The 25,362-nt window shown below is 35.3% G+C and overlaps 1 protein-coding gene across 2 annotated transcripts in view; it reads left to right on the top strand.

The window, feature by feature from the left end:
* The first annotated feature begins 237 nt into the window (after positions 1–237).
* The window catches only part of LOC106875092 (WD repeat-containing protein 93), a 105,012-nt gene continuing 79,887 nt past the window's right edge, over positions 238–25,362 (top strand). For both annotated transcript variants that reach the window (XM_089349704.1, XM_014923069.3), the window contains exons 1-6: positions 238–741; positions 5,849–6,047; positions 9,677–9,744; positions 11,623–11,704; positions 13,874–13,971; positions 19,646–19,727. In XM_089349704.1, the coding sequence (XP_089205830.1) occupies positions 454–741; positions 5,849–6,047; positions 9,677–9,744; positions 11,623–11,704; positions 13,874–13,971; positions 19,646–19,727 (817 nt within the window). In that variant the 5' untranslated portion in view covers positions 238–453. The remainder of the gene's footprint in view (positions 742–5,848; positions 6,048–9,676; positions 9,745–11,622; positions 11,705–13,873; positions 13,972–19,645; positions 19,728–25,362) is intronic.

A 25,362-nucleotide genomic window follows, 5' to 3' on the forward strand; every position in this document is an offset into this window, starting at 1 on the left:
TTATCCCGAACACCTTGTATATATATGTGTACGTGAGAGTAAAACCATATACAGTTTGTATGGGTAAGCAGTAAGAAAACAGAGGGGGAAAAGTAAATAGATAATCAAAATAGAGGTATGTACACTGCCTCGATGGTAGGTCGCACCAGGGGAAACTGGTTCTTAGTCCCAAAGGCAAGTTGCACATGACAAGGGAAATAATTCCCGTTTATTTTTGACTTACCTCCCTTAGCTTGTATTGTATGTACGCCGTTGCTAAGGAAACATGCATGAACAAACGCGATCACATTGTTTTGTAATTATTTATTTGACTGGTTCCACATGTTGATATGTAGTATCGAACACAAATGATAGTTATTATTTGTCATAAGTTGCATATATTAAGAACTGCGTAACGATACTTCGAGTGTCTGTCTTTCCGTTTATGCGATATCGTTGTGTATAAACAACAAAATGCTTCCTCAGAGTCGCCCGATTGACTCTTTAGATGCATCAAAAAGCATCGACAAGAAATCCTCTGTCAATACACGCCGTCGTGACTATTATATAACAGATCCAGAACTATGGAGAGATACGTTACCACAACCATATCGGATGCTGGATAAAATACTAAATGAGATATTGGACACTGTTTGGTCTGAAATTCAACATAGACAAAATGTGAAATTGTCTCAGAGAAGTACCAAAATTGATGATACGTGCACTTCTCCGATCTGTTGCACCTCCACTCAAACCGTCCAAGTAAATAATACGTTAATCTTGTTTTAATTGTTTTTTTCTTCTCGTAAAGCAGAAATTAGCGCGCGCACTCACACAAACCTACTTCCGCTTGTACATATGCATGCTTACATATACAAGCGGTATTTCGTCTGCCGCTATGTTCTGAGTTCAAATTCCGCCGAGGTCGACTTCACCTTTCATCCTTTCGGGGTCGATAAATTAAGTACCAGTTACGCACTGGGGGTCGATGTAATCGACTTAATCCCTTTGTCTGTCCTTGTTTGTCCGCTCTATGTTTAGCCCCTTGTGGGCAATAAAAAAACATAAAAATACATACACATATATCGGTACGCCAATTCTCTTACTTAAAAAAAGAAAAAGAAAAAAGTCGTTGCATTGCATTATACTGTTTAGTTAGTCAAAGATCGGACAGCTCTCACGAACTAGTGAGATAACGAGGGTTAATGTTCTGCGATGCATTTGTGTGTTCGGTTATAGGGACTTTGTGAGAGGTGTAACGAGATATACTTAGAAGGATGGTTTTAGTCACCTTTTTTTTCTCTCTCCTTTATTTTGTCTTGTTGTCAGGAAGATAGGCAATGCTTATAACACATTACAGGCCTTCTAAAACTGTTGGGAAGAAGGAAGATATCTTCAAACCAGAAATTCGTCTTGAATGCTCGCACCAAAATGTTTTCCCCTAATGACACCCAAGGTGAAAGGGGGAGGTATATATACATTATCATCATTATCATAATGTGTGTGTGTTTCAGTCCGAATTGGCATGGTTTCTACGGCTGGAGGCCTTTTCTAACGTCAATGGGTGCTTTTACGTGCCACTGGCATGGATGCCGTTTACATGACACCAGCAATGACCACGACTATGACTAAAATTTCTGTTGGTTTGACAAGTCGTCTCAGCACAGCATCACCAGTACGGCCAGACTGGCCCTCGTGCCGGTGGTACATAAAAGCACCCACTACACTCTCGGAGTGGTCAGCGTTAGGAAGGACATCCAGCTGTAGAAATTCTGCCAGATCAGATTGAGCCTGGTGCAGCCATCTGGTTCGCCAGTCCTCAGTCAAATCGTCCAACCCATGCTAGCATGGAAAGCGGACGTTAAATGAAGATGATGATGATGATGATGATATATATCTTAATAATACTAAAACTCTAGGGATGTTTGTTTGTACCCGAAATATCTCAGAAGCAGTATAATTTATCTTAACATTTTTTTGTTGCATATTTATTGTCATACTTACTTTCGGCAGTGCAGTACATATTTTTGTGACATTTGGACCTCTATTTATTATTGAAAATAAGTAAACACAATCTTTGTTTGTTATTTCTTGAAAAAATAAAACATGGCTTCTGTGATGCCAACGCACAAACACACATACAAAATGCACACTCATAATGAATGTCATGGCATGTCAATCAACACAAACACATGTCCGCTATCTGTGACATATACACACATATACTCTTCGCACTCTCTAAGAAAAAAAGACACGTCAACTTTTTGATGTACACAATATTTTAATCATTTAGAAATATTTTTTAACTGAATGTGATTTCAAAACTGTAAGCTGTGTGTACAATAAGTATTCTCTTATTGTGTGTTCTCTAAATTTGACAGTTTGCATAAAGGGAAAAGAAAACAATATCCCATCCAAAAATAAGATTATTTTAAAAAGTGAAAACATCAATTCATATTTTAGCTTTCTTTAAACAGTCAATATTTTAATGTTTTTTTAATTATCTCAAGTCATTAATTTCTGTAAAAATATTTTATTTATTTACTTTTGCTTTAAAGTGAAAGAGGGGAGCAAGTGAAAGAGAGGAGAAAGTGAAAGATGTATGTACATGTATATGAAATAGATGTGTGTATGAAAGAGAGAGAGAGTGAAGTGGTGGGTTGTCATGTATACATACATCAATACATATGCATACATCTTTTTTGTATGTACATATGCATATGTGTGTGAGAGAGATAGATAATGTATGTATAAGTAGCACTATCTCTTTCTCTCTCTCTCTCTCTCTCTCTCTCACACACACACACACACATTCATTTCATATACACATTTTTCACTTTCTCCTCTCTTTCACTTTAAAACAAAAGTGAATAAATAAAAAAATTTTATGGAAATTAACAAACAAAACCAGCTGATCCAGATGACAGTTCTGAGAGTCAAAGCAAAAGAGCGCCCCAAGAGAATACCATAACAAAGATTTTTTTGAGTGCATTCAATATATCTCAGCTCCAAAGATTTGGTTGCTATTTGTAGCACACTCTGCTACCACGTAACAGCTATCTGCGATAAAGGACCTGAAATATCTGTTAGGTGGTAGCAGGACGTACAAGAAATAGCATCCAAATCTTTCCTTTTCCAGGGAAAGGAGCTGTTTATATGTGATTTCAATGTCACATTCGTTGAAAGCATGTGAAGTAACTTGGAAAAGATAAAAAAAAACCATGAAACAAAACTTCATTGCTGAGAAACTCAGGCTTTCCAAGTGACCCATTGGGTCATGGGTAATATGTAATTAGTGTTCAGATGGACTTGTTGCCTAAATACCAGCTTGAAGTGCTACTAAAAAATACAGAAATGTTATGGTTATCTAATGAAGAGTGGCTAAAGGCTGTTTCAATCAAGCAGTTATGTTTATAATAAAATGAAAATATAAACAGGCAAACAACTGGTATCAGACCAGATTATGACATTTATGTGCTTTAACATTGATACAATATGAGGATAGTATTGAATGTTACAGGAATTTAGATCACTAGATGTCGATAAGACATTGGTTGAAAAATGCTTATTATGGATATGGTGTATGCAATCATTCTCCCAGAACAGTTATACAGTACGTCTGAATTATTGATAATAAGTAAAGCTGGTCATCATAGGTTGAGTCTAAAGCAGGATAAGAAGAAAGTAGGAAGAAAAGTATGCAGATAGTTTGTAACGGCTGTTTCAGGAATAGATGTCCAGATGGGTGTTTGGGCTAAATTTGACAGTTTGCATAAAAGGAAAAGAAAACAATATCCCATCCAAAAATAAGATTATTTTAAAAAGTGAAAACATCAATTAGATTATGGATGGTAGATAACAATTTATTCAAAGTAGCTTCCCTACAGTCTTGAGGCAGCTCTGGAACTTGGCACATGTGTTCCTCACTGTGTCTCTCTATGAAAACCTCCTTGACTATGGTCACCAGCTTGGCTTTGGAGTTCCTGGCAAAGTGGTTGGTGTCTTTTTCAATCATGCCCCGCACAAAGTAACTCATGGGATTACAATAAGGGGAATTTGAAGGTCAGAAATTGGGGCTGGAGAAGTCATATAAATTTTCTGATAAACACTTCTGACTTTCTCCATAGGTATGGCAAGGAGACAAATCCTGCTGCTACACATATGGCCATCCAGCAACAACCCTCTTCAGCCAGGGATTCAGTCTCTAGTAACTACACATAGACACCTGAATTGATGGCTATGTGTTCAAAGATGTAGGGATAAATTCCAGCATGCAGATATAGTCAGAATGCCTGCTGTGTCTCTTCCTGTTGGGTATGGCTTCATAGTCTATCACGTTTTAAACTTTTAGAGTGTTCACAGAACATAGAACAACAGTCATGATGTCGTCATTTTGATTCTGGGCACAAATCCTCATCACACATAAATCTTTTCCAATATTCAGATGGTTTCCACTCTTCCACAACCTCTAGCTTTTTCTCAAAAACTGCTTTAATGTTTATGTTCTCCAAAGCCATTAACTGTTCACCAATACATCAAACTGTTTCTCAAAAAATTGCCAAATTTAGTCTGAACACCCAGCTGTGTGCGTGTGTGTGTGTGTGTGTGTGTGTGTGTTTGTATACCAGATTAAGTGCCAAGAAGGGAGTTGCGCAATTATCCCAGAGTCATATATTGGAATGACTTCTAGGAGCATCAATGATAGGTTCATAAAACACCTGGATAACTACATTGAAAAACAAAAAACAAACTCCATCTTCTGTCAGCATACTGTAGACTGCCACAATGGCTCCTTAGGGAGACTTAGGTTAGACATCTTATCTACACATCCCACTGATGCAATGTTGAGACAAGTTACTGAAGCTGTCTATTTACAGGAATACAAACCCACCCTCAACTGTAAATCCAAATGCGGTAACACCCAGATTCCACTTGGGAGTACCCATCTATAATCACCCTTTTCTCTCATTTACATGTAGAAATCCATCCATACATGTTGAGATGCATGATACTGAAATACATATATGTAGTTATATATAATCGTACGAGTGTACATAGATTAATACGTATGTACATATGTGTAGATGTATGTGTGTGTGTTGTTGAGACTATGTGTGTGTATGAGTGTGTACATGCATGCATGTATGAGTATGTGTGTAGATATATGTATGTATGCACATATATATGTAAATAAAAAGAAAAAAAATTTTTAGATTAAAAAAACAAATTTGAATTTTAACCATGAAAATAGTGACATGTGTAGATGTATAAGCCACAACGGGTCACTTTTAGGTCACTTGACTATTTATGAGGATTTCACCAACATCCTGCTAAAACTCCCGCATTCTTCTTCTTTTTCTTCTTCTTCTTCTTCTTCTTCTTCTTCTTCTTCTTTTTCTTCTTCTTCTTCTTCTTCTTCTTCTTCTTCTTCTTCTTCTTCTTCTCCTCCTCCTCCTCCTCCTCCTCCTCCTCCTGCTACTGTTGCCCAAAAGTGGATATCAACTTCACTAGATTCAAAGTTTTTCACAGCTCCAACAGAGACCAGTTATTCATCTTTTCCTACCCACAGAGAATTTGTACCTCAACTGGATGGTTGATTAGCAAAATCCTTAGGGTAACAGAAAAAAATGCCTTGCAGCATTTCTTCCAGGTCATTATATTCTGATCATAAATTCTGTCAGTATCAACTTTGCCATTCACCTCTCTGGGGGTCGATAAAATAAAGTGCTACTCATTTACTGGGACCAAAGATATTGACTAAATCCTTTCCCTCAAAATTTCTGGCCTTGTACCTTAGAAATGAATATTTGTACATACACTTAATTTTATTCAACATCTCTATAAATATGCTCTGTTTTGTTAATTGTAGGTACCACAAATAAACAGCTGCAGTGGATGTAATGGATCAATATATTCATCTTTGGGCACCAAAGATGGTTTGTACATCTTAGATGCTTCCACTCAAGAAATATGTGCTGTGTGGAAAACTGAAAACTCAGAGATAAAATCTGTCAGTCAATATTTTTTAGATGCACTGACATTTGTCATCACAGCACTAGATGATGTTGGTAAGTTATTGTACTTTGATTAGATGTGACATGGATATGTGAGAGAAGGATAAAACTGAGAGCAAAATAACAGCAAAACTAACTGAAACATAGTTGGTTAGAATGGTTGATATAGTTGCCCTGAGTTGTTGAAATGCTGTTGTTTGGGTTTCTAGAGGAAAAATTGCTTAATGGTATTAACTCTCCCTGGTACTGCTGCAAGGCACAATACCACCAGAAAGTGCTGAAATCATCTGATTAAGAGAATGTCCTATAGTGCCTGATATATATAACAGATATGTAAGAATATAAGATATTAGACTAACATTAGATTTTTGTCAGATCTTGTTTCACTTATGACCAAGTAGTTAAGATGTTTGCCATACAAATCATGTTCCAGGTTTTATATCATCGTATGAGACTTTGGGAAAATTTCTTCTATGATAACCTTGTATCAATCCAAGGTCCCTGAATGAAATTGGGTTGGTAGAAACTGTGAGAAGGCCCATTGGATGAAGTGTACCTGTAACTGAAAGAGATATCTTTGTTGCATGCTGAGTCATTCTGATTATGTCTGAGAATTATATTAATTGTATGGAATCTTCAGTGACTGACAGTGTATTTCAGTTAACTGAGTGAAAGACTCATGTTTGAAACAGAGAAATGATCCATTCACTTATATCTATCAATCTGTTTCTCTGTCTGTTTAAATTTGAATTGTTGGTGTGCACTGTTTGCCATGTATTCCAAAACCACAAAACCATATACAGACATGCCTCAATTTATGTCATTTCAAGTTACTTTTTTTTTTTACTTCAAGTCATCCTCAAGTCATTTTTTTTTTATGAAATTGTAAAAATAAAATTAACCTCACTGATTTATATGACTTATGTTGGCCTCAGTGAACATATCTAAAAGCATGAATGTTTTTAAAAAGCCACCTTAAAGCAACATTGAAGTGGAAAAATCAAATAAAATACATATTAAAACATGTACAAACCATTTATTAAAACAGACAGAAGCCAAAAACGGTTTTTAGCGTTTTTGCATGCTGCATCATTTTCCACATTAAGTCTTGGAACCAATTTCCAATGAAAGTCGATGTAAGCCTATATCTTGTTTCTCACCTTGTCACGTGGTAGATTTGTATGACATTTATTTTGAGAAACAGCAGCCGAATCTCTTTCAGACCTCATCCTACTTAAAAAAAAGATATGCATAAAATTGATAATGAGTAATAGTGTCATTAAAAGAAGGATAGGAAAATAGGTTTGTGTCATGTCAAACTCTGTTTTCCTTCCTCCTTCAGTCTCTCTCTCTCTCTCTCTCTCTCTCTCTCTCTCTCTATCTCTCTCTATCTATCTCTCTCTCTCTCTCTCTCTCTCTCTTTCTCTCTCTCTCTCTCTCTCTCTCTCTCTCTCAAATAGTGAAATTGAGAGAAATAAGAAGAATGAGAATCATGCATGAAAAGCAAGATAATGAATGGAGAGTGAATGATGGAGAATTATGGTGCTGGTTTGTCTACATTTCTATCCCTATCTGATACAGCAGATTTTTTTTTCAAATGTCACTGGATTTCACTGTTTTGAACTTCATACATTGCATGTGCACAAAAAAGAAACAAAAACACAATTTCATCAAGATTTATTTTCTGATCTTTCATCTTCCATTCACATGTAGTGCATCATATATTGCTGAAATATCATATATGTTGACAATAAACAGGAGGGGCTATATATATATATATATAAATGTATATATACACATATATATACATACATACATATATATAAGGGGTTAGCTGAGTTAGAGGTTAAAATAACTGTCTAAGGGATTAGAAGTATCCATTAAACTACTGGTATATTACCTATGTTTAACAATGGGCATGCATGTGCAAGCATATTATGCTCATAAATTATAGGTAAAGACAAGGATAAACATGAGTTTATCAAGAATCAAAATTTAAAGAAGACAGAAAATGGAGAAATATCGATAAACAACAATCGACTTACATCAATTATTATTTATTAATTCAATACAAATAGACTGCATCCCATCTAACAGCTGTTTCTGCTTCCAGTGTTGTATGGTGTTGCCATTGATATGCTAAAAATATTTATCATATTTGGTGATAAAACTGATCTGAAACATGGAGCTTCATCAGACAGAGGAATAAATAAAGAAAAAGAGCACAAAGAAGGAAAACGGAGGAGTTGAATATTGTTGTAATCATATGATTTCGCTTACATATCTCTTTGGGCCATTAAGTAAATGACTAAACCAAAAATAGCAATTGATGGATTAATCCTTTATATGGTGGGGATAGGAAGGATAAATAATAAAAAACAGAAAATAACAGTGGGATACGCCAATAGATTTTAGTCGGGGGAGGGGTGAAGATACAATAAGGGTTTAGATTTATCATAGTAATTTATAATAATTATGTTTGTAGTACTAATTAATAGTATTAATCATAATAAAGTACTTATCAGTTAAGTATAATTTTTATTTATTTACTAGTAGGTGCTTAATCCCTTCCGCCTGTTGTCCGATATATATATATATGGTGGACTGTCCTGTCGAAGACGACGAATGAGTCTTCAACTTTTACTGAATGATCTGCACAAATAAATTGTATATAGTGATCAAATATATATATATATATATATATTTATATATATATATATATATATATATATATATATATATATATATATACACATACATATATATATATACATATATACATACATACATACACACACACACACATATATATATATATATGTATGTATATGTACATATATATATATATATATATATATATATATATATATATACCTGTCCGTGTTCGGATTGTCTTTGCACCATGAACAGGGATTAATCTTCTCTCTTCACTCCTTTGCACCATATGGGCTCAACTTTCCTCCCCTTGCCTCTCTCCCCCTCACACCTACTTCCTCACACCCACCTCTCCTCTCTTGCTCTGACTCCTATTTCTCTTCATTCCTACTCTCCTTCTCTCTTCTTTTCACTCCTACCCACCTTCTTCCCCCTTCATCGTCACCCCTCTCTCATAACCCCACTCCACCCCTACACATTACAACCCCACCTTCCCATCCTTACCCACCCCATCTCTTACACCCACTCCCATATACCCCACCTCTACCCCACCCTTGATTTCTCCACTCTCACCTCCCCACCTCCCAACACCATCACGCCACACCACACACCACTACACCATACACCACTATACCACACAACACATCACATTGCATCACACCACCATGCACACACTAGCACTGACCACTTCCCAGCCCCACATCTTCACACCTACACATGCACACATGCACACATCAAGGTCACCAGCCCTCTTCCACACACGCGTGCACCTTCGTTTTGGGATCACCACTACTTTATTATTTCCCCTTCTTCCTAGCTCTCCTGTGTGACTCTTCTGTCTGGCATTCGCCATGATAGATCACTAGCCAGCATGGCTGCAGTCAAATGACTAAAACAATTAAAAGAGTAAAAGAGAATATATATGAACACAAATATCTGTCTTCTACTTTCTTTACCTTGCTAATTTCTAACTTGTCCTTGGTGAATTAAGTAGATTTTTAACACAAGGCTTCCTTTATATTTTACAGGAACTGCTCGTCTATTCATGTTCAGAGCACCCAACAATCTCATCCTTACATTTTCTATCCCAGATCAGGTACACATGGCTTTTAATATTTTCTACTCTTGGAAATTAGTTTCAAATGATATGTCAAAAAAACATCATAAGTGTGTATTTATTCGTACATACATTCATACATACATACATACACATACACACACATAAATATGTGTTTGGTATTAGGAAGGGTATCCAGCTGTAGAAACTATGTCAAATCAGACTGGAGTCTGGTGTAGCCTTCCGGTTTGCTAGCCCTGGTCAAACCAACCCACTCCAGCATGGACAACAGATGTTAAATGATGATGATGATGATGATGATATATATATATATATATATATATATATATATATATATATATATATATATATATATATATATATATACACACACATTCTCACACATATACATGGATACACACATATACATGACTATAATTTTATGATGATGAAATTTACATTACAAAGTTTACAACTTAAAAATATCTTATATTAGAGAGAAGAGAAATCTTCCTCAAGATTCATCAAATATATATTTATATGCATATATTTGTCTATGTGTATATGTTTATTGATGCAAATATACTATACTCTGTATTTGTAAAGAGGTAGCTGTGTGTCTGTATATATACATAGGAATAGGCATGGCCATGTGGTTAAGAAGCTTAGTTCCCTATCATTTAACTTTAGGTTCAGTCCCTCTGCATGGTATCTTGGTCAAGTATCTTCCACTATAGCATCTGGATGACCAAAGCCTTGTTAGTGGAATTTATTGACAAAAACAAAAAGAAGCCCATAATAAAGAATGCCTGCTGTGTCCTTTCCTGTTGACCATGCCTTTGTAGTCTCTGTTGCAGCCGTCCATGTCACATTTTACAGCCTTTATAGTGTTCACATGGCACTAAGCAGCAGTCATAATGTTGGAATTTTGATACCAGGCACACCGTAGGCAAACACCACATTTGATGCTTCTTATGCCCAACTTTTCTCTCAGGGCATTTACACTCTGCCGTGTTTGCACACTGACATTACACTTCCAGCGGATCATACTAGCTTCATTCCATTCAAGCCTACATATGTTCAAGAACACAGCACACAGCCAGTTCCAGGTATCGAACTCACTACCCCAAGATTGTGAGCCCGACACTCTAACCACTGAGCCTGCAAGATATGTGTGTGTGTGAGTGTGAATGTATATAAACACATATTCACACAACTGAATGACTTATATATATATATGTGTCATCATCATCATCATCATCGTTTAATGTCTGTTTTCCATGTTGGCATGTGCTGGACGGTAATGTATGTATATATATGCATGTATGTATGTAAGTATGTGTGTGTGTATTTTACAAAGTTTGCTACATGTCACTTACCACTGATTAGAAATAATAAAATAGTATACATAGTCAGGTATTGAATTCTATTTCTCTTGTTTATTCTATGAAACTCCTCTCTCTCTCTCCCTCTCTCTCTCACTCTCTATCTCACTCTCTATCTCTCTATATATATTTATCTATCTATATACTCACACACATATCCACATGTATGCACATTTATAAGTATGTATGTGAACATTATGGAACAGTCATTTTAACAAGTTTTTTTCATTTATTTATCACCTGATGAGATACATCTGCACCAGCGGATACTCCTGAACCAGGTTTTGTGTGTCCCACAAGAGGAGTCGATGCTAGATGTGTCGAAACAATTGTTGTGATTAATAATATATTCTTGTATATTCCATCTTCTGTCTTTCATTTGTTATATATATATATATATATATATATACACACACATACTCACACACACATACTCACACACACATACTCACACACACATACTCATGCACATATATGAAAACTGTGTTATTTGCGATATCTTCTTGACTTCTATTTCTATTGCATTTATCAGCAGAGTGAAGTGAAACCCCAGTCATTTGTTACCTATTGTGCTGCCTCACCACAAGCAGATTACTTTGGTGCTGTTATGGATGGTAATACATGAAGCTCTTTTCGTATTTTCATTCTTGTTTCTCTCTGTTAATTCTCCTTTTGTTATCTGAGTTATGTTCAGTTTCCTTTCACACATATAGATTGGTTATTAAAGAAATTTGCCTTAGCAGAAACCATTGAACAGAAGAATGTGTTATTGTATTTAGTCTCCTTTGAATTCATTGTTTATTCAAATATCTGTCCGAAAATACTTTACATTTCATCTCACTGGACTTTAAAAAGAAAAAAGAAAGGAAAGAGAAGATTATTACTGTCATTGTAATAGTTTTGAAGTATTTAAGTTGGTCTTCCTTCAACATGAGTTCAAATAACTACTAAGAATGATTTTTGATTTCATTCCATCAAGTACAAGTAATATTTTAGACATCCTTAGGTCAATGAGCTGCCAGAATTGTTGGTACACTAGGCAACATGCTTAGTGATATTTTGTCCATCCTTACATTCTGAGTTCAAATTCTGCAAAGGGTGACTTTGCCTTTCATCTTTTCAGAGTACTGGGGTAAATGTAATGAACTTCACCTCTGAAATGAAATTACTAGCCTTGTGTCAAAATTTGAAACTAATATTTTAGACACCTTTGAAACAAATTAGTCTAGTGTCTAATCAAAAGAAACTTAAATTGCTGTTTGTATATTATATTAAAGGCATATACATTGTTGAAAGACACGATGCTGTGGTTTCCATCTGAGAGAAATTCTCTTCATCAACATATACTTAAAACAACATATGTCAGAGTGAAGCAAACATCACTGCAGGAGTGTCTTGTGAGATTGCCAAACATATTTCTTCTACTTGGTACTTGCCAATGCCATGAATCCTAATAAAAGTTTGGTAAATTGGTAGTAAAGATAATGTGTCAGCCATACTATGGGCCCCAACTTCAAAAGTGTTTGTGTATCATAATGACCTAGACACTTTTGTGTCTGCTACTTATTTTGTTGTCTCACAAGATACAAAACACTAAGAGAACATTGGTAAAGTGGAGGATAACACTGTCAAGTATAAATCCCTCAGAGTCATACTATTTGAATATATTTCCATAAGAATGCAAATAAGTGAATAAGAATTCAAATAAAACAAGAGCACTCAGCGGAAACTTCTGCCAAGGCAACACCAACGTCCTCTCAACAATTAGCCAGAGAGGATTTTTAAATTGAGAATATCTGAAATAAACTTGACTGCTCTCACAAACGAGAATACTGTAAATGAACCCTGCTGTGATCACTTGGTTAACTAGAAATAGCATCAAAATCTCCCTCATATCATACTCTGTCATCTTAAGTAAGGAAAAGACAAAATGATTTTGACTTGGCTGTCTTCCATCATAGACCTGCTTGGTCAGTGCTGACAACAACAACAGCCAGACAGAAAGAGAATGGACAGTTGAACGATTACATGTCCTGACTCTCTTGTTGCACTCTTGTATGTGTGTGTGTCAAAGTATGCAGTACAGTCTTGGTATCAGCAGAGACATGGTATATTTGTGGATTATCATTCAGCCGACTACTTACTGGCTGTAGGTTTGTTCAATCATTGCTCACTTGAGATTGCATTTTAACAACAACTACAGCACTAGAAAAGTACTCTTGTCTCTTATGCGGAGATCAGTTGTCATTTTCCAACGTAAACTCTAATTAAATAGAGGAATGATATATGGCAATTAATGTCATTATGATGAAAAAATACTATCCATTTTCAAGTATCATATTTGCTGGCATAAGAGATGCACAGGTATCTCAGATAAATTTTAATTTCAGTTGCAGATATTCAGGGAAAATATGATTTTAGTGTATTAAAGCAATTTAGCAGCACATTACAAAACATTTCAAAAGTACATTTGCTATGGCAGAAGATATTGCTGTATATATAAAGTAACTTATTATGGAGTCACATTAGATAGAAGAAACTGTCTGGATTATAATTAGTCTATAGTTGTGAGCATTTGGGACAACAATAATTTAAAGGAGCCAAGGTGATTTTTGAGATTGAGGCATATTTTTGAAAAAAATATGGTATAGATACCATCAAATATGGTAAATTGTTGTTATAAGGTGATTACGGTAATGATTGTTCTTATAAGAACATAATTTATATCATTGATACTCTACTTCTTAGTATAAAAAATTTTCTTTTCTGTTCTTTTCTGCCAGGAAGTGCCACAGGGAAAGAGAGTCAGTTGGAAATTTACAGAATTTCATTCAGTGCCTTATTTGAACAATTCCTTGAACCAAATGCAACATTAAATCCGGTGAGAAAAATAGCTTTATAGCGAATCTTCTTTCACACACAGAATAAATTTAGGTTTCATTTTAGAGAATGCAGTAAGGTATTTTATTCAGTTCAAGTTGATCTCAAAAAAGTCTTTAAAATAGCAAATTACAGTGCTGATATTTCAGTGCTCTTTCACCAAAACCTGATGAGAAAATGGTCTCTTGACAAGCCAAGTGAGATCATAGTCGTGCCCAATGCCAGTGTTTCATAACTGGCACCCATACTGGTGACATGTAAAAAGCACCCACGACACTCTTTAGGTGGTTGGTGTTAGGAAGGGTAACCAGCTGAAGAACCCATACCAAATCAGATTGAAACCTGGTGCAGCTCCCCAGTCTACCAGTTTTTAGTTAAACCATCCAACCCATGCCAGCATGGAAAACAGACAGATGGTGATGATGATGATGATGATGTTTGAGTGTATACAAAAAAAATGTGCATACATACTACTATTATCTAAAGAGACCAGATCAATCCCAGACTGTAAGAAGAATGATTGTCAATAATGTATGTGCATGACTTTATATGCATATATGTATGTATGTACATATGGGATCTATTTCAAAACGGGGGCACCAGTTTTCATTTATGTTTTATGTAGTGTTTTTGGTACAGAAAGACTTTCAAACTTCGTATACTTATCTATTTTGTGTTATAGAACAGAAAAAAATGTTTGTATTCGAATTTATTTCATGTAAAAAATTGTCTTATTTCGATAATTTCTACTAATCACTGACACCTATTCAGTTGAAAACAGTTAGCGCTGTAACGGTGTATATCGTATTAATCCCCTAACCCTAACCCTAAAACTAACCCTAACTCTAGAATCCGAACTCTAAAATTGTTACACACATAGATACGCACAGCGTAATTTATTATATAAACAATATATGTGTATAAATTACGATTAAACTGGATGAAATATGTCACAGGGAATAACATTTTTATGACCGCCCAGCAGTAACTCTATTCAGCTGAATAGACGTCAGTGATTGGTTGAAATTACAGAAATCCGACAACTTTAACATGGAATAACTTGCGATGTACGTTTTTTTGTTAAGAAGACTAAGAGTAAAAGATGTTTTATATGACACATTCTACCAGTGTCCCAAGTTTCAAAGTGTTTCGTTAGTGTTTCGCTAAGAAAATACTGGTGCCCCCGTTTTGAAATAGATCCTACATATGTGCATATCTCTGTGTTTATGTATGTACGTATGTAAGTATGTGTGTACATATGTATGTATGTGTATGTATGCATGTGTGTATATATGTATGTACGTATGTATGTACATATGTACGTTTTTGTATGTATGTCTCTTCTATTTCTTAATTATTATAAATCTACCACTGAGGCGGGAACCAGTTTCCAGCAAAGATACAAGACTCCATCTTTGGGATGTAGTTGACACAGACAAATTCACATTTGGAACTTGAGAAAAGTCTTGCATATTTTTACTGTTCCACTCACAGATTGCACTTGTAATGTACAAATTAGCCAATCGATTTCTCTTTCTGAAAATCCCAGTTTATCCAGATTCTATTTTAAGCATTTACTAACAAAACCTAGTGCTCCAAATGTTATTGGTATGAATATGAATTCATAGTCTGGATATAAACACTGGAGGTTTCAAAGCAGTTGTCCATAGATATCCTCTTTTTCTCAGATTTTCAAGGAGATATTTATATCTGCAGGGCAGCTGACTTCTATGATAGTACATACCTTTGCCCCTCCTTCCCAAACAACAATATCCGCCCTGTTATGTTTACATTTGACAGGAGTTTTGATGGGAATGTTCCACCAGTAGTCCTTGAGTTGGTGTTTATGAATGTATTCCATAACAGAGATTTTCTAACTTTATTTCAGGATAGTCATTGTAAATTGTTTTAGCAACAACATCGTGCCGCATAGTGAGGTAGTACCGTGACAACATTTTAGGACAGCTGCTAATCACATGCATGATGTCTTCCACAAAAACATGACATAGTCTACACATGCAGTTTCACCTTGAGATTACAAGAGTGTCACTGTCTCTCGTGTTCATCAGGTACTTTGAGGCAATTTACTGTTCTTGGATTGCAAATACATAGCTCTCAAAGTGTGATGTGATGCAGTGGTCTTGTGTCCAAGAGAGGCTGCGCTTCATGTCAATTCTACTGCCTTCCTCAAGCTTCCGGGCCACATACCCATGCAGTCTTTTTTACTTGTATGCTGAGTGCTTTCCATCCAGGTCTTCTCTAAGAGAGCCCAGCTGTTTTGGGACTGTATAGGAGATCATGAGGAAGAGAGTGCTTCTTGAGGAGCTCACTACCAACTCGTACAATGTTGCTCACTTCATTTATATATTTATTTTTGCTGCTGTTGTTTAGCGGATGCTGTATGTACATATGTATGCATGTATGTACATATGTATGTGCGTATGTATGTACACATGTACGTATATATGTATGAATGCACGTATGTAGGAACGTATATGTTCTTTGCCTGTGAGGAACCTAGCCAAACCTCCTCTCCACCTTCCTTCTTGGAGGCAGCAGATATCGATGCAACTCCGTTCAAGCATCTCAACAATCTCACCAGACCTACCTTTCAGTGTGCTGACGTTGAAAATGCCAACCCCGAGGGTGTGGGAGGTATGGGCCCGTGAGACCCTGGGGTGGGGGACAGCAGCATCATGTACATGAAAAGAAAGCTCGCATTTGGCAGAATTCATAAACAAACAACAGCCTACACTATCATAATTTTGCATTATATGATCACTACCTTAGATAAACCCTAAGTAGGAGTAGGGGTGGCGTGAAGCCTTTAGAAGTGTTCATGGGAGACAACCAAAGGATGGGAGAGGATAGGAATTTCCGGTACTGATGGAGTGGGAGGGTGGGAGCACCACAGGCAGAGTGAGGCAGAGGTATTAAGATCGAGTAGGGGAATCAGGGTGTGTGTGTTAGTTTATAGTCCTGGCGAAGCGAGAGATAATCGAAAGAGGGAGAGAGAGAGAGAGAGTGAGATCGAGAGAGACAGAGTAAAGCAGAGAAGTGGGGTTAGGGTTAGTGGCCAGAATACGAGGGAGAGAGATATTCCTTTGGGATTTGTGTAGCATAGTTTAACGAGACAGCAAATGTTGATAATAGTAATATAGAATTGAAAAGTCTGAGAGTTTTCAGTCAGCTAATCTAAGACAGAATAATAGAAATAAGTGACTGCGTGATAAACTTGAATAACTGAATGAATGTGTGTATATATATATATGTTATTTAGTAGCAGCAGAAGTTACAGAGTGACTCAAGAGCCAAAAGTTTCATGCATTGGAACATGTCTATGGCATATAAAATTTATAATATATTAATTCTATAAATTATATAATTTTTTATATATATTCCTAAAGAATATGCTAAAAGCATGTACATTTTAAAAAATTTGTTAAAAATTGAACAACATTTCTAAGTAATGTAATATATTTCAGGATGTCTGCATGTGAATATATGGGCAAATGTGTAAGCATGAATGTGTGTATAAATATGTGTGTGAATATGCCTGACTGGCATCGATCACGTTTCATTTTGAAAAATAAAAATTTATTATATGGCTTATTATCATTTACATTTTGAATTATTTTTGTTTACATTGTGAACTATTTACATATACTTGACAGCACCAAAACCTTTTAAATGTTTAGGGCCTGTATGGGTCTTAATCCGGCCCTGTATGTGTGAACAAAAGAGATTAAAGTCAGAACTGCATCCTCAAGAAGAACTTGTTTGAACACTAGTTTATCTAAAATAAACTGAGATTCCTAGTTAAACATATTGATCATGGAGTATGAATGCATTACATTAAAAACTGGAATGTATGGTATTATCTTTAATTCTGTAGTTAATAATTAAGTATCTTAGTACAACAGTGGAAACCCATTACTTGAACAGAAATATTTGTTACAAATTTTGCTACAGGGCCTGAAATTTTGAAGGCTGGAGATATTTGATTACACTGACCTCAGTGCTCAACTGGTACTTATTTTATCAACCCTGAAAGGATAAGAGGCAAAGTCAACCTCAGTGGAAATTCAGAACGTAAAGATGGACAAAGTGCTGCTAAGTACTAATGGCTCTGCCAGCTTGCAGCTTTTACATGTACACTCTCTGAGTGGTTGGCGTTAGGAAGGGCATCCAGCTGTAGAAACTCTGCCAAATCAGACTGGAGCCTGGTGTTGCCATCCGGTTTCACCAGTCCTCAGTCAAATCGTCCAACCCATGCTAGCATGGAAAGCGGACGTTAAACGATGATGATGATGATGATGATGATAAACATAAATATCAATATGAATAAAATGAAGTCATAATATAATATAATAATATACATTTTTTAAAACATCCAGGTGCATTTATTCAGACTAAGTCTTAAAACTAATATATCTTACACTTGTGATAGTCTCATACTAGTTCAGGGGGAAGAGTGAGAGAGAGAGAGAGAGAGAGAGAGAGAGAAGGATATACAGAAAGAAAGAAATATAGATAGGGATAGAGTGGTAGTGAGAATAAAACTGAGGTTAGTAAGATAAATATTCACACATATATTTACACACACATCCATGCTTACACATTTGCATATATATTCACATGCAGACATCCTGAAATATATTACATTATTCTAGAAATTTTGTACAATTTTAACAAAATGCTTTAAATGTACACGCTTTTAGCATATTCATTAGGAATTTAGATAAAAAAATTTTATATTTTATAGAATTAATGTATTATAGATTTTAAATGTTATAGATATATTCCAATGCAAGAAACTTTTGGCTCTTGAGCCACTCTGTAGCTTCTGCTGCTGATTAATAATAATAATAATAATAATAATAATAAGATATATATATATATATGTGTATATATATATATATATATATATATATATATATATATATACTGTTGTGTCTGGGGAGAGTCATTCTCTTTTGGTGACTTATAATTTAACAAACTCACTGGTAAAATTTCCAGTTATTTATTTTTTTTTTTTTCTAAAATTTTTGTTGCGTCTTGCAACCTTTTCAATAGTTTTGATTCTGTCTGTTACACTGTGTTCCTTTTGGTTTGTTTGTGCACATGTGTGTGGATCAGTGTGTGTGTGTGTGTGTATGTGCCTATATGTGCATGCATGTATGTATGTATGCATGTGTGTGTATGCATGTATGTGTGTGTGTGCATATGTATCTTTATGTGTGTACATTTGTATGTACATATTCTGCATATTCATGTGTTTGCATGTCCATGTTTGTGTGTTTTTATGTATGTGTGTGTGCATGTGTGTGTTTGTATATGTGTGTGTGTATACCTCTGTCTCCTTGTGTGTGCATGTCTGAGTGTGTGTGTGTGTGTTTGGTTGACTGATAGGTTAACTCAGTCCTGAAAATAGAGTCAAATATATCATATCATTTGTCTTAACTCTGTTAGCTGACAGCTTTTTCAACCTTGTTAGTTGTTATCAGGCAAAACCTGACACAAAGAGTGAGAGGGAAAAAAAAAGAGAGTGCAAGAGAGCGAGGAGCATGTTGGATGCATTTACAATTGTTTAGTAGAAGTATCAATCTCCAGTCTTTGATGTGGTGCTTTATAATATATGTTCTGTATCATTAAATTTGTTTTTTTTTAAACAGATTCCTAATGGAAATTCTCCAGGTAATGAAAAACAAGTGGCAACATTATTTTTAAGGATCCCAAACATTTCTTCGCCACAAGGTAACAAACACATTTATGTACTGACCTTTTGTGTAAAGTAAGTGTTTTGATGTGCGCATTTGTGTGTTATATTTGTGTGTGTTAGAATGGTCACAGCCTAGTAATGACTTAAGTGAAATATGAAAAATAAAAGATGTGTATGAGTGTGTTTTGTGTTTCTGTGTGTTGTGTGTGTTGTGTTTGTTCATGTGTGCATGTGTGTGTATGTGTGTGTATGCATGTGTGTTCTGTGTGTGTTTGTGTGTATGTTCTTGGATGTAGGACAATCCTTTAAGCACAGAGAAGCTAAGTTTAACCTATCAATTTCCATTTGTTCACTAGTTAACATGTCACATTAAATCCGTGTGGATCTGAAGGACATTGACCTGCCAACACAGAATATAGAAAGTTTGTATAACCATTTGTGTTGTTTTGTTTAAGTGTTTTCCTGGCAAAGGAAAATAAGTTCAAAAATAGTTCAGCCCAAAGTACCAAGTTCATATAAAAAATATTCTGTTCTACACTATGCACAAGGCCCGAAATTTTGGGGAAGGGGGCCAGTTGATTAGATCAACCCAGTACGCAGCTGATACTTAATTTATCGCCCTCGAAAGGATGAAAGGCAAAGTCGATCTCAGCGGAATTTGAACTCAGAACGTAAAAACAGGTGAAATACTGTTAAGTATTTCGCTTGGCATGCTAATGTTTCTGCCAGCTTGTCGCCTTTTTCATATAAAAATATTGTAATGATTTCTGAGTCTGATTTATAAATTAACACACACTTAAATCAGCATGGTACCCTGGACAAATCCACCAACACATTTTCAGTATCTTTTATCCTTTGTCTTTTACTTGTTTCAACCATTGGATTGTGACCATGCTGGAGCACTGCCTTGAAGTATTTAGTCAAAGATATTGGCCTCGGTTCTTAACTTTTTTCTTTTTAAGTCTGATACTCATTCTATTAGTATCTCCTGCTGAACTGCTAAGTTACAGGAATGTAAATAAATCAATGCCAGTTGTCAAATGATGTTGGTTTTTTTAAGATACACACATGCACACAAACACACACACACACACACACAATGGGCTTCTTTCAGTTTCAATCTGCTAAATTGACTCACAGGGCTCTGCTCGGCCTTGGTTGGTTATAATAAAAGACACTCGCTCAGGGTGCATATAGTGGGACTGAACCCAGACCCATATGGCTGGGAAGTGAACTTCTTACTACACCTGTAGTCGATACTATTTGCTCTCTAACATTTATTGAGAGCATTAGGCATCAAGCAGAATACTTCATAATATTTGTAATAAATGGAAAATTGGTAGAGGGAGTAGAATGTTGGATAGAGTACCTCACAGCATTTACTGATCTGTGCTGGAGCTAGCCATGCTAGAATTGAATTAATATACACCCCTGAAACAACTTTAGATGAAAATACCAGTGTGTATATCATTTATGTATATTCAAATGTGAAACTGTCTGAGTTTCATTTATAAGGTCCAAAGTATTCTTCACTGAAGAATTTACATACAGACAGTGCTTGCTTTCATATGTGTGTGTGTGTGTGTGTGTGCATACATACATGTGTATGTGTGCATACATGCATGTGTGTGTGCATGTGCATTGTGTGTGCATACATACATGTGTATGTATGCATACATGCATGTGTGTGTGCATGTGCGTTGTGTTTGTGTGTTGTGTGTGTGTGTGTGTGTGTGCTTTATTCATTGTTGGTAGAAGTCACAGAATGACAGAGTTTCATGAAAGCCCTACACAAAACTCTTGGCACTTCAATCACTTTGCAACTTCTGATTAAAGACATAATGATGGTCACTCCTGTCGATTTCAACATACGAGTGTTTGAAAGAAAAAAATGAAAAAGAAATTTTTTAAATACTGCATCTATTTGCTGTAGGAGCATGGATGTAATTTGTATCCAGGTATGGATTGATTATGCTATGATGTCACAAAATATAATAATAATAATAATAATGGTTTCAAATTTTGACACAAGACCATATAATAATAATAATAATAATAATAATAATAATAATAATAATAATAATAATAATAATAATAATAATAATAATAATTATTATTATTATTATTATTATTATTATTATTATTATTATTATTATTATTATTATTATTATTATTATACTAATAATAATAATAATGATAATAATAATAATAATAATAATAATACAGAGTATCTCAACAGGCATGATAGAGCTGCACAATATATTCACTGGGTAATATGCAAAAACCTGGACTTGCCCCATGATAAAAACTGGTGGGAACACAAACCACCCCCAGTACTTGAAAATGATCACATTGCATTCCTCCGGAACTTCACCATTCAAACTGACAGAAAGATAGACGCAAATAGGCCAGACATCATACTGAAAGACTTCAGACAAAAATCATGCCTCCTCATTGATATGACTGTCCCAATCGATATAAACGTATCTGTCAAGACCTACCAAAAACTGAGCAAATATAAAGATCTTGAAATAGAAATTAGCAAAATGTGGAATCTGAAGACAAAAACAATACCTATTGTCATAGGTGCCCTGGGAATGACAGCGAAACGGGCTGATTACTACTTAGCTCTGATACCAGGAAACCCCAAAATGGCTGAAGTTCAAAAGATAGTGCTCATGGGAACTGCCCATATCCTACGTAAAATACTGTCTACGTGATCTCAAATTTTAAAGCAAACACATAATTTTTTTATGGTTTCTTAAACATTCACTAGAACAAAACTGTACAAATCCAAATATATGGTACCCTAGGCATAACACCTACATGAACTTCTAACTTGTTATCTCTTGAGGTCTCTGGGTGAGACTTGGATCCAACTTGTACAAATGCAAAACAAAAGTCAAACATAAAATAATAATAATAATAATAAATAGATTGACAAAATTATTTTTTGAACCAGTTGAAGACACACAAGATGTCGAAATATCATTCACTAGATAACAATGGCACTCTTCTTTTAATTTTGACTCTATATCTTCAGGAGAAGTTACCTCAATCTTTTCTATATTAACCAAAATGAAGTAGATTGACAAAATTATTTTTTAAACCAGTTGAAGACACACAAGTGGTTGAAATATCGTTCACTAAATAACAATGGCATTCTTCTTTTAATTCTGACTTTTATAATAATAATAATAATAATAATAATAATAATAATAATAATAATAATAATAATAACACTGATAATAATAAAATAATAATAATAATAGAGAACTAGACGAAAGCCAGCCATACAAATATTTAGGAGTCAATGTACTAGATAGCATACAACATACACAAATGAAAGAAAAAAATAAAGAAAGAGTACTATAGATGAGTTAGATCAATGCTAAAAACAAGATAATAGGTATTAACACTTTAGCTGTCCCAGTTACAAGTTACAGCTACAATATCCTTAACTGGACACTAAACAAACTATCTAAAATAGACAGGAAAACAAGAAAAATAATGACAGGATATAGGATGCACCACCCAAAATCTGACATAGAAAGGCTATATATATACAACGCACAGAAGGTGGCAGGGGTCATATACAGCTGGAAAACTATTATAAAATAACCACCATAGGACTGCAAAAATACCTACTCCAGAAGCAAGGAAAACTAATACAAATAGCCACAAAACACGAGCAAAACAAAAAGCTGTTTTCAGTATTTAAGGAAGCTGACAAATACAAACAAGAAATCAATCTACCTAACAAATACGAAGAAGAAGAAGAAGAAGAAGAAGAAGAAACAACAAAAGCTATAAAACAAATGAAATCCAAACTAAAACTAGAACAGCAACGGACCATGATAAAACGATGGCAAGAAAAGCCCCTACATGATAAATACTGGGCTAAACTAAATGCAAAAGAAATAGACAGAGAAAAATCCCAGCAATGGTTGAGAAGCTCAAGACTGAAAGCAGAGACTGAAGGATTTTTAATTGCTGCACAAGACCAGAGCCTCCCCACCAGAAATTACCAAAAACACATAATGAAAAGAAACATAACAAGTAACTGTAGAATATGTGGAGATGGACAAGAAACAATAAATCATATTATCTCTGACTGCCCAATCCTGGCTAAGAAGGAATATATTCACAGACACGACAGAGCTGGGACCTATATACACTGGAAGCTATGCCAACACTATGGAATAACAACAGAAAAAAGATGGTATAAACACACGCCAGAAAAGGTCACAGAAAACGAGAAAGCAACCATACTCTGGGATATGCCAATACACACAGATAGAGAAATTAAGGCAAATAGACCAGATATAGTTGTCAAAGAACATGAAGAAAAAAAATGCTTTCTAATTGATGTATCAATACCAGCAGATGACAACATTTCTCTAAAAGAAATGGAAAAACTTTCAAAATACAAAGACCTGGAAATAGAGATAACTCGAATGTGGAGTCTAAAAACAGAAACAATTCCTATCATAGTAGGTGCCTTAGGTATAATAAAAAAATATTCAGACAAATACAGAACAAAAACACCAGGACTTACAAATATATATAACATACAGAAAATTGCACTACTGGGTACTGCACACATTCTACGCAAAACACTTTCAATACAGTAAACATAAGAGCACCACAGCAAACCACAGCACATACCCAAGGCACACAGAGCTGCGCTCGGTAGTGAAGTGAAAGCACGTTATAAAAATAAAACTATTGAACAATAATAATAATAATGATAATACTCTGATTCAGTAGCTCTCATGGCTTCCGATCTTAACTAACTGGAAGTGTTATCATGTACATTGTTTTGTCTTGGTATAAAAGATGGGCTACAGCAAATATTCTGCTCAATATCACAGATTTGCTTGTCACTTGTTTAACCTTAACCAGTTGAGCATATTCCTTAGTGGCTGATGATATGTGCATCTCTGATCATGAGCAGAAGTAGCAGAGGAGTATCATAGCCATATATTGAGAGGAATTCTTAAGGGTTTGAATAATTCACTTCTGGAAATATGGGTGTTTTGTTCATCATCCTCAAAACAAACCTTATTCAGGGACCTTGTGAGTGGGATGGACTACTCAAACTGAAGAAAATTCTAACTGGGTCCCACCTGCAAAGTCATGCACTGTTTATCTTGATATGAGATCACCATGTCCCGCACATATAGTTGTGATTTATGTGCCTAGTGTACCTTTATCAGACAGGTAGCCATGATGGGTATACTGGGCTTTGTATATTTTACCCCATTGTCACTTTGATGGCAAGCATTTCTCTCTCACTCAATAATAATAATCATGATAATAATAATCCTTTCTATTCTAGGCACAAGGCTTTAGGTTTTGTGGGAGGGGACTAGTTGATTACATTGACCCCAGAATTTCACTGGTACTTAATTTATCAACCCCGAATGGATGAAAGGCTAAGTTGACTCCAGTAGCATTTGAACTCAGAACACGAAGACAGATGAAACATCGCTAAGTATTTTGCCCAGTGCATTAACAATTCTGCCAGCTTGCCAACTTAATAATAATAATAATAATAATAACTCCAAATATGAATAAGGTAGATGGAACCCTTTAGTCCTACTTATTTGGAACAAACCCTCTGGTGCATATGCATAATAGAATATGCTCATTACATTTTGTAATGAG

The sequence above is a fragment of the Octopus bimaculoides genome, chromosome 3 (assembly GCF_046866305.1).
Source record: "Octopus bimaculoides isolate indiv1 chromosome 3, ASM4686630v1, whole genome shotgun sequence".
Taxonomy (NCBI): Eukaryota; Metazoa; Mollusca; class Cephalopoda; order Octopoda; family Octopodidae; genus Octopus; species Octopus bimaculoides.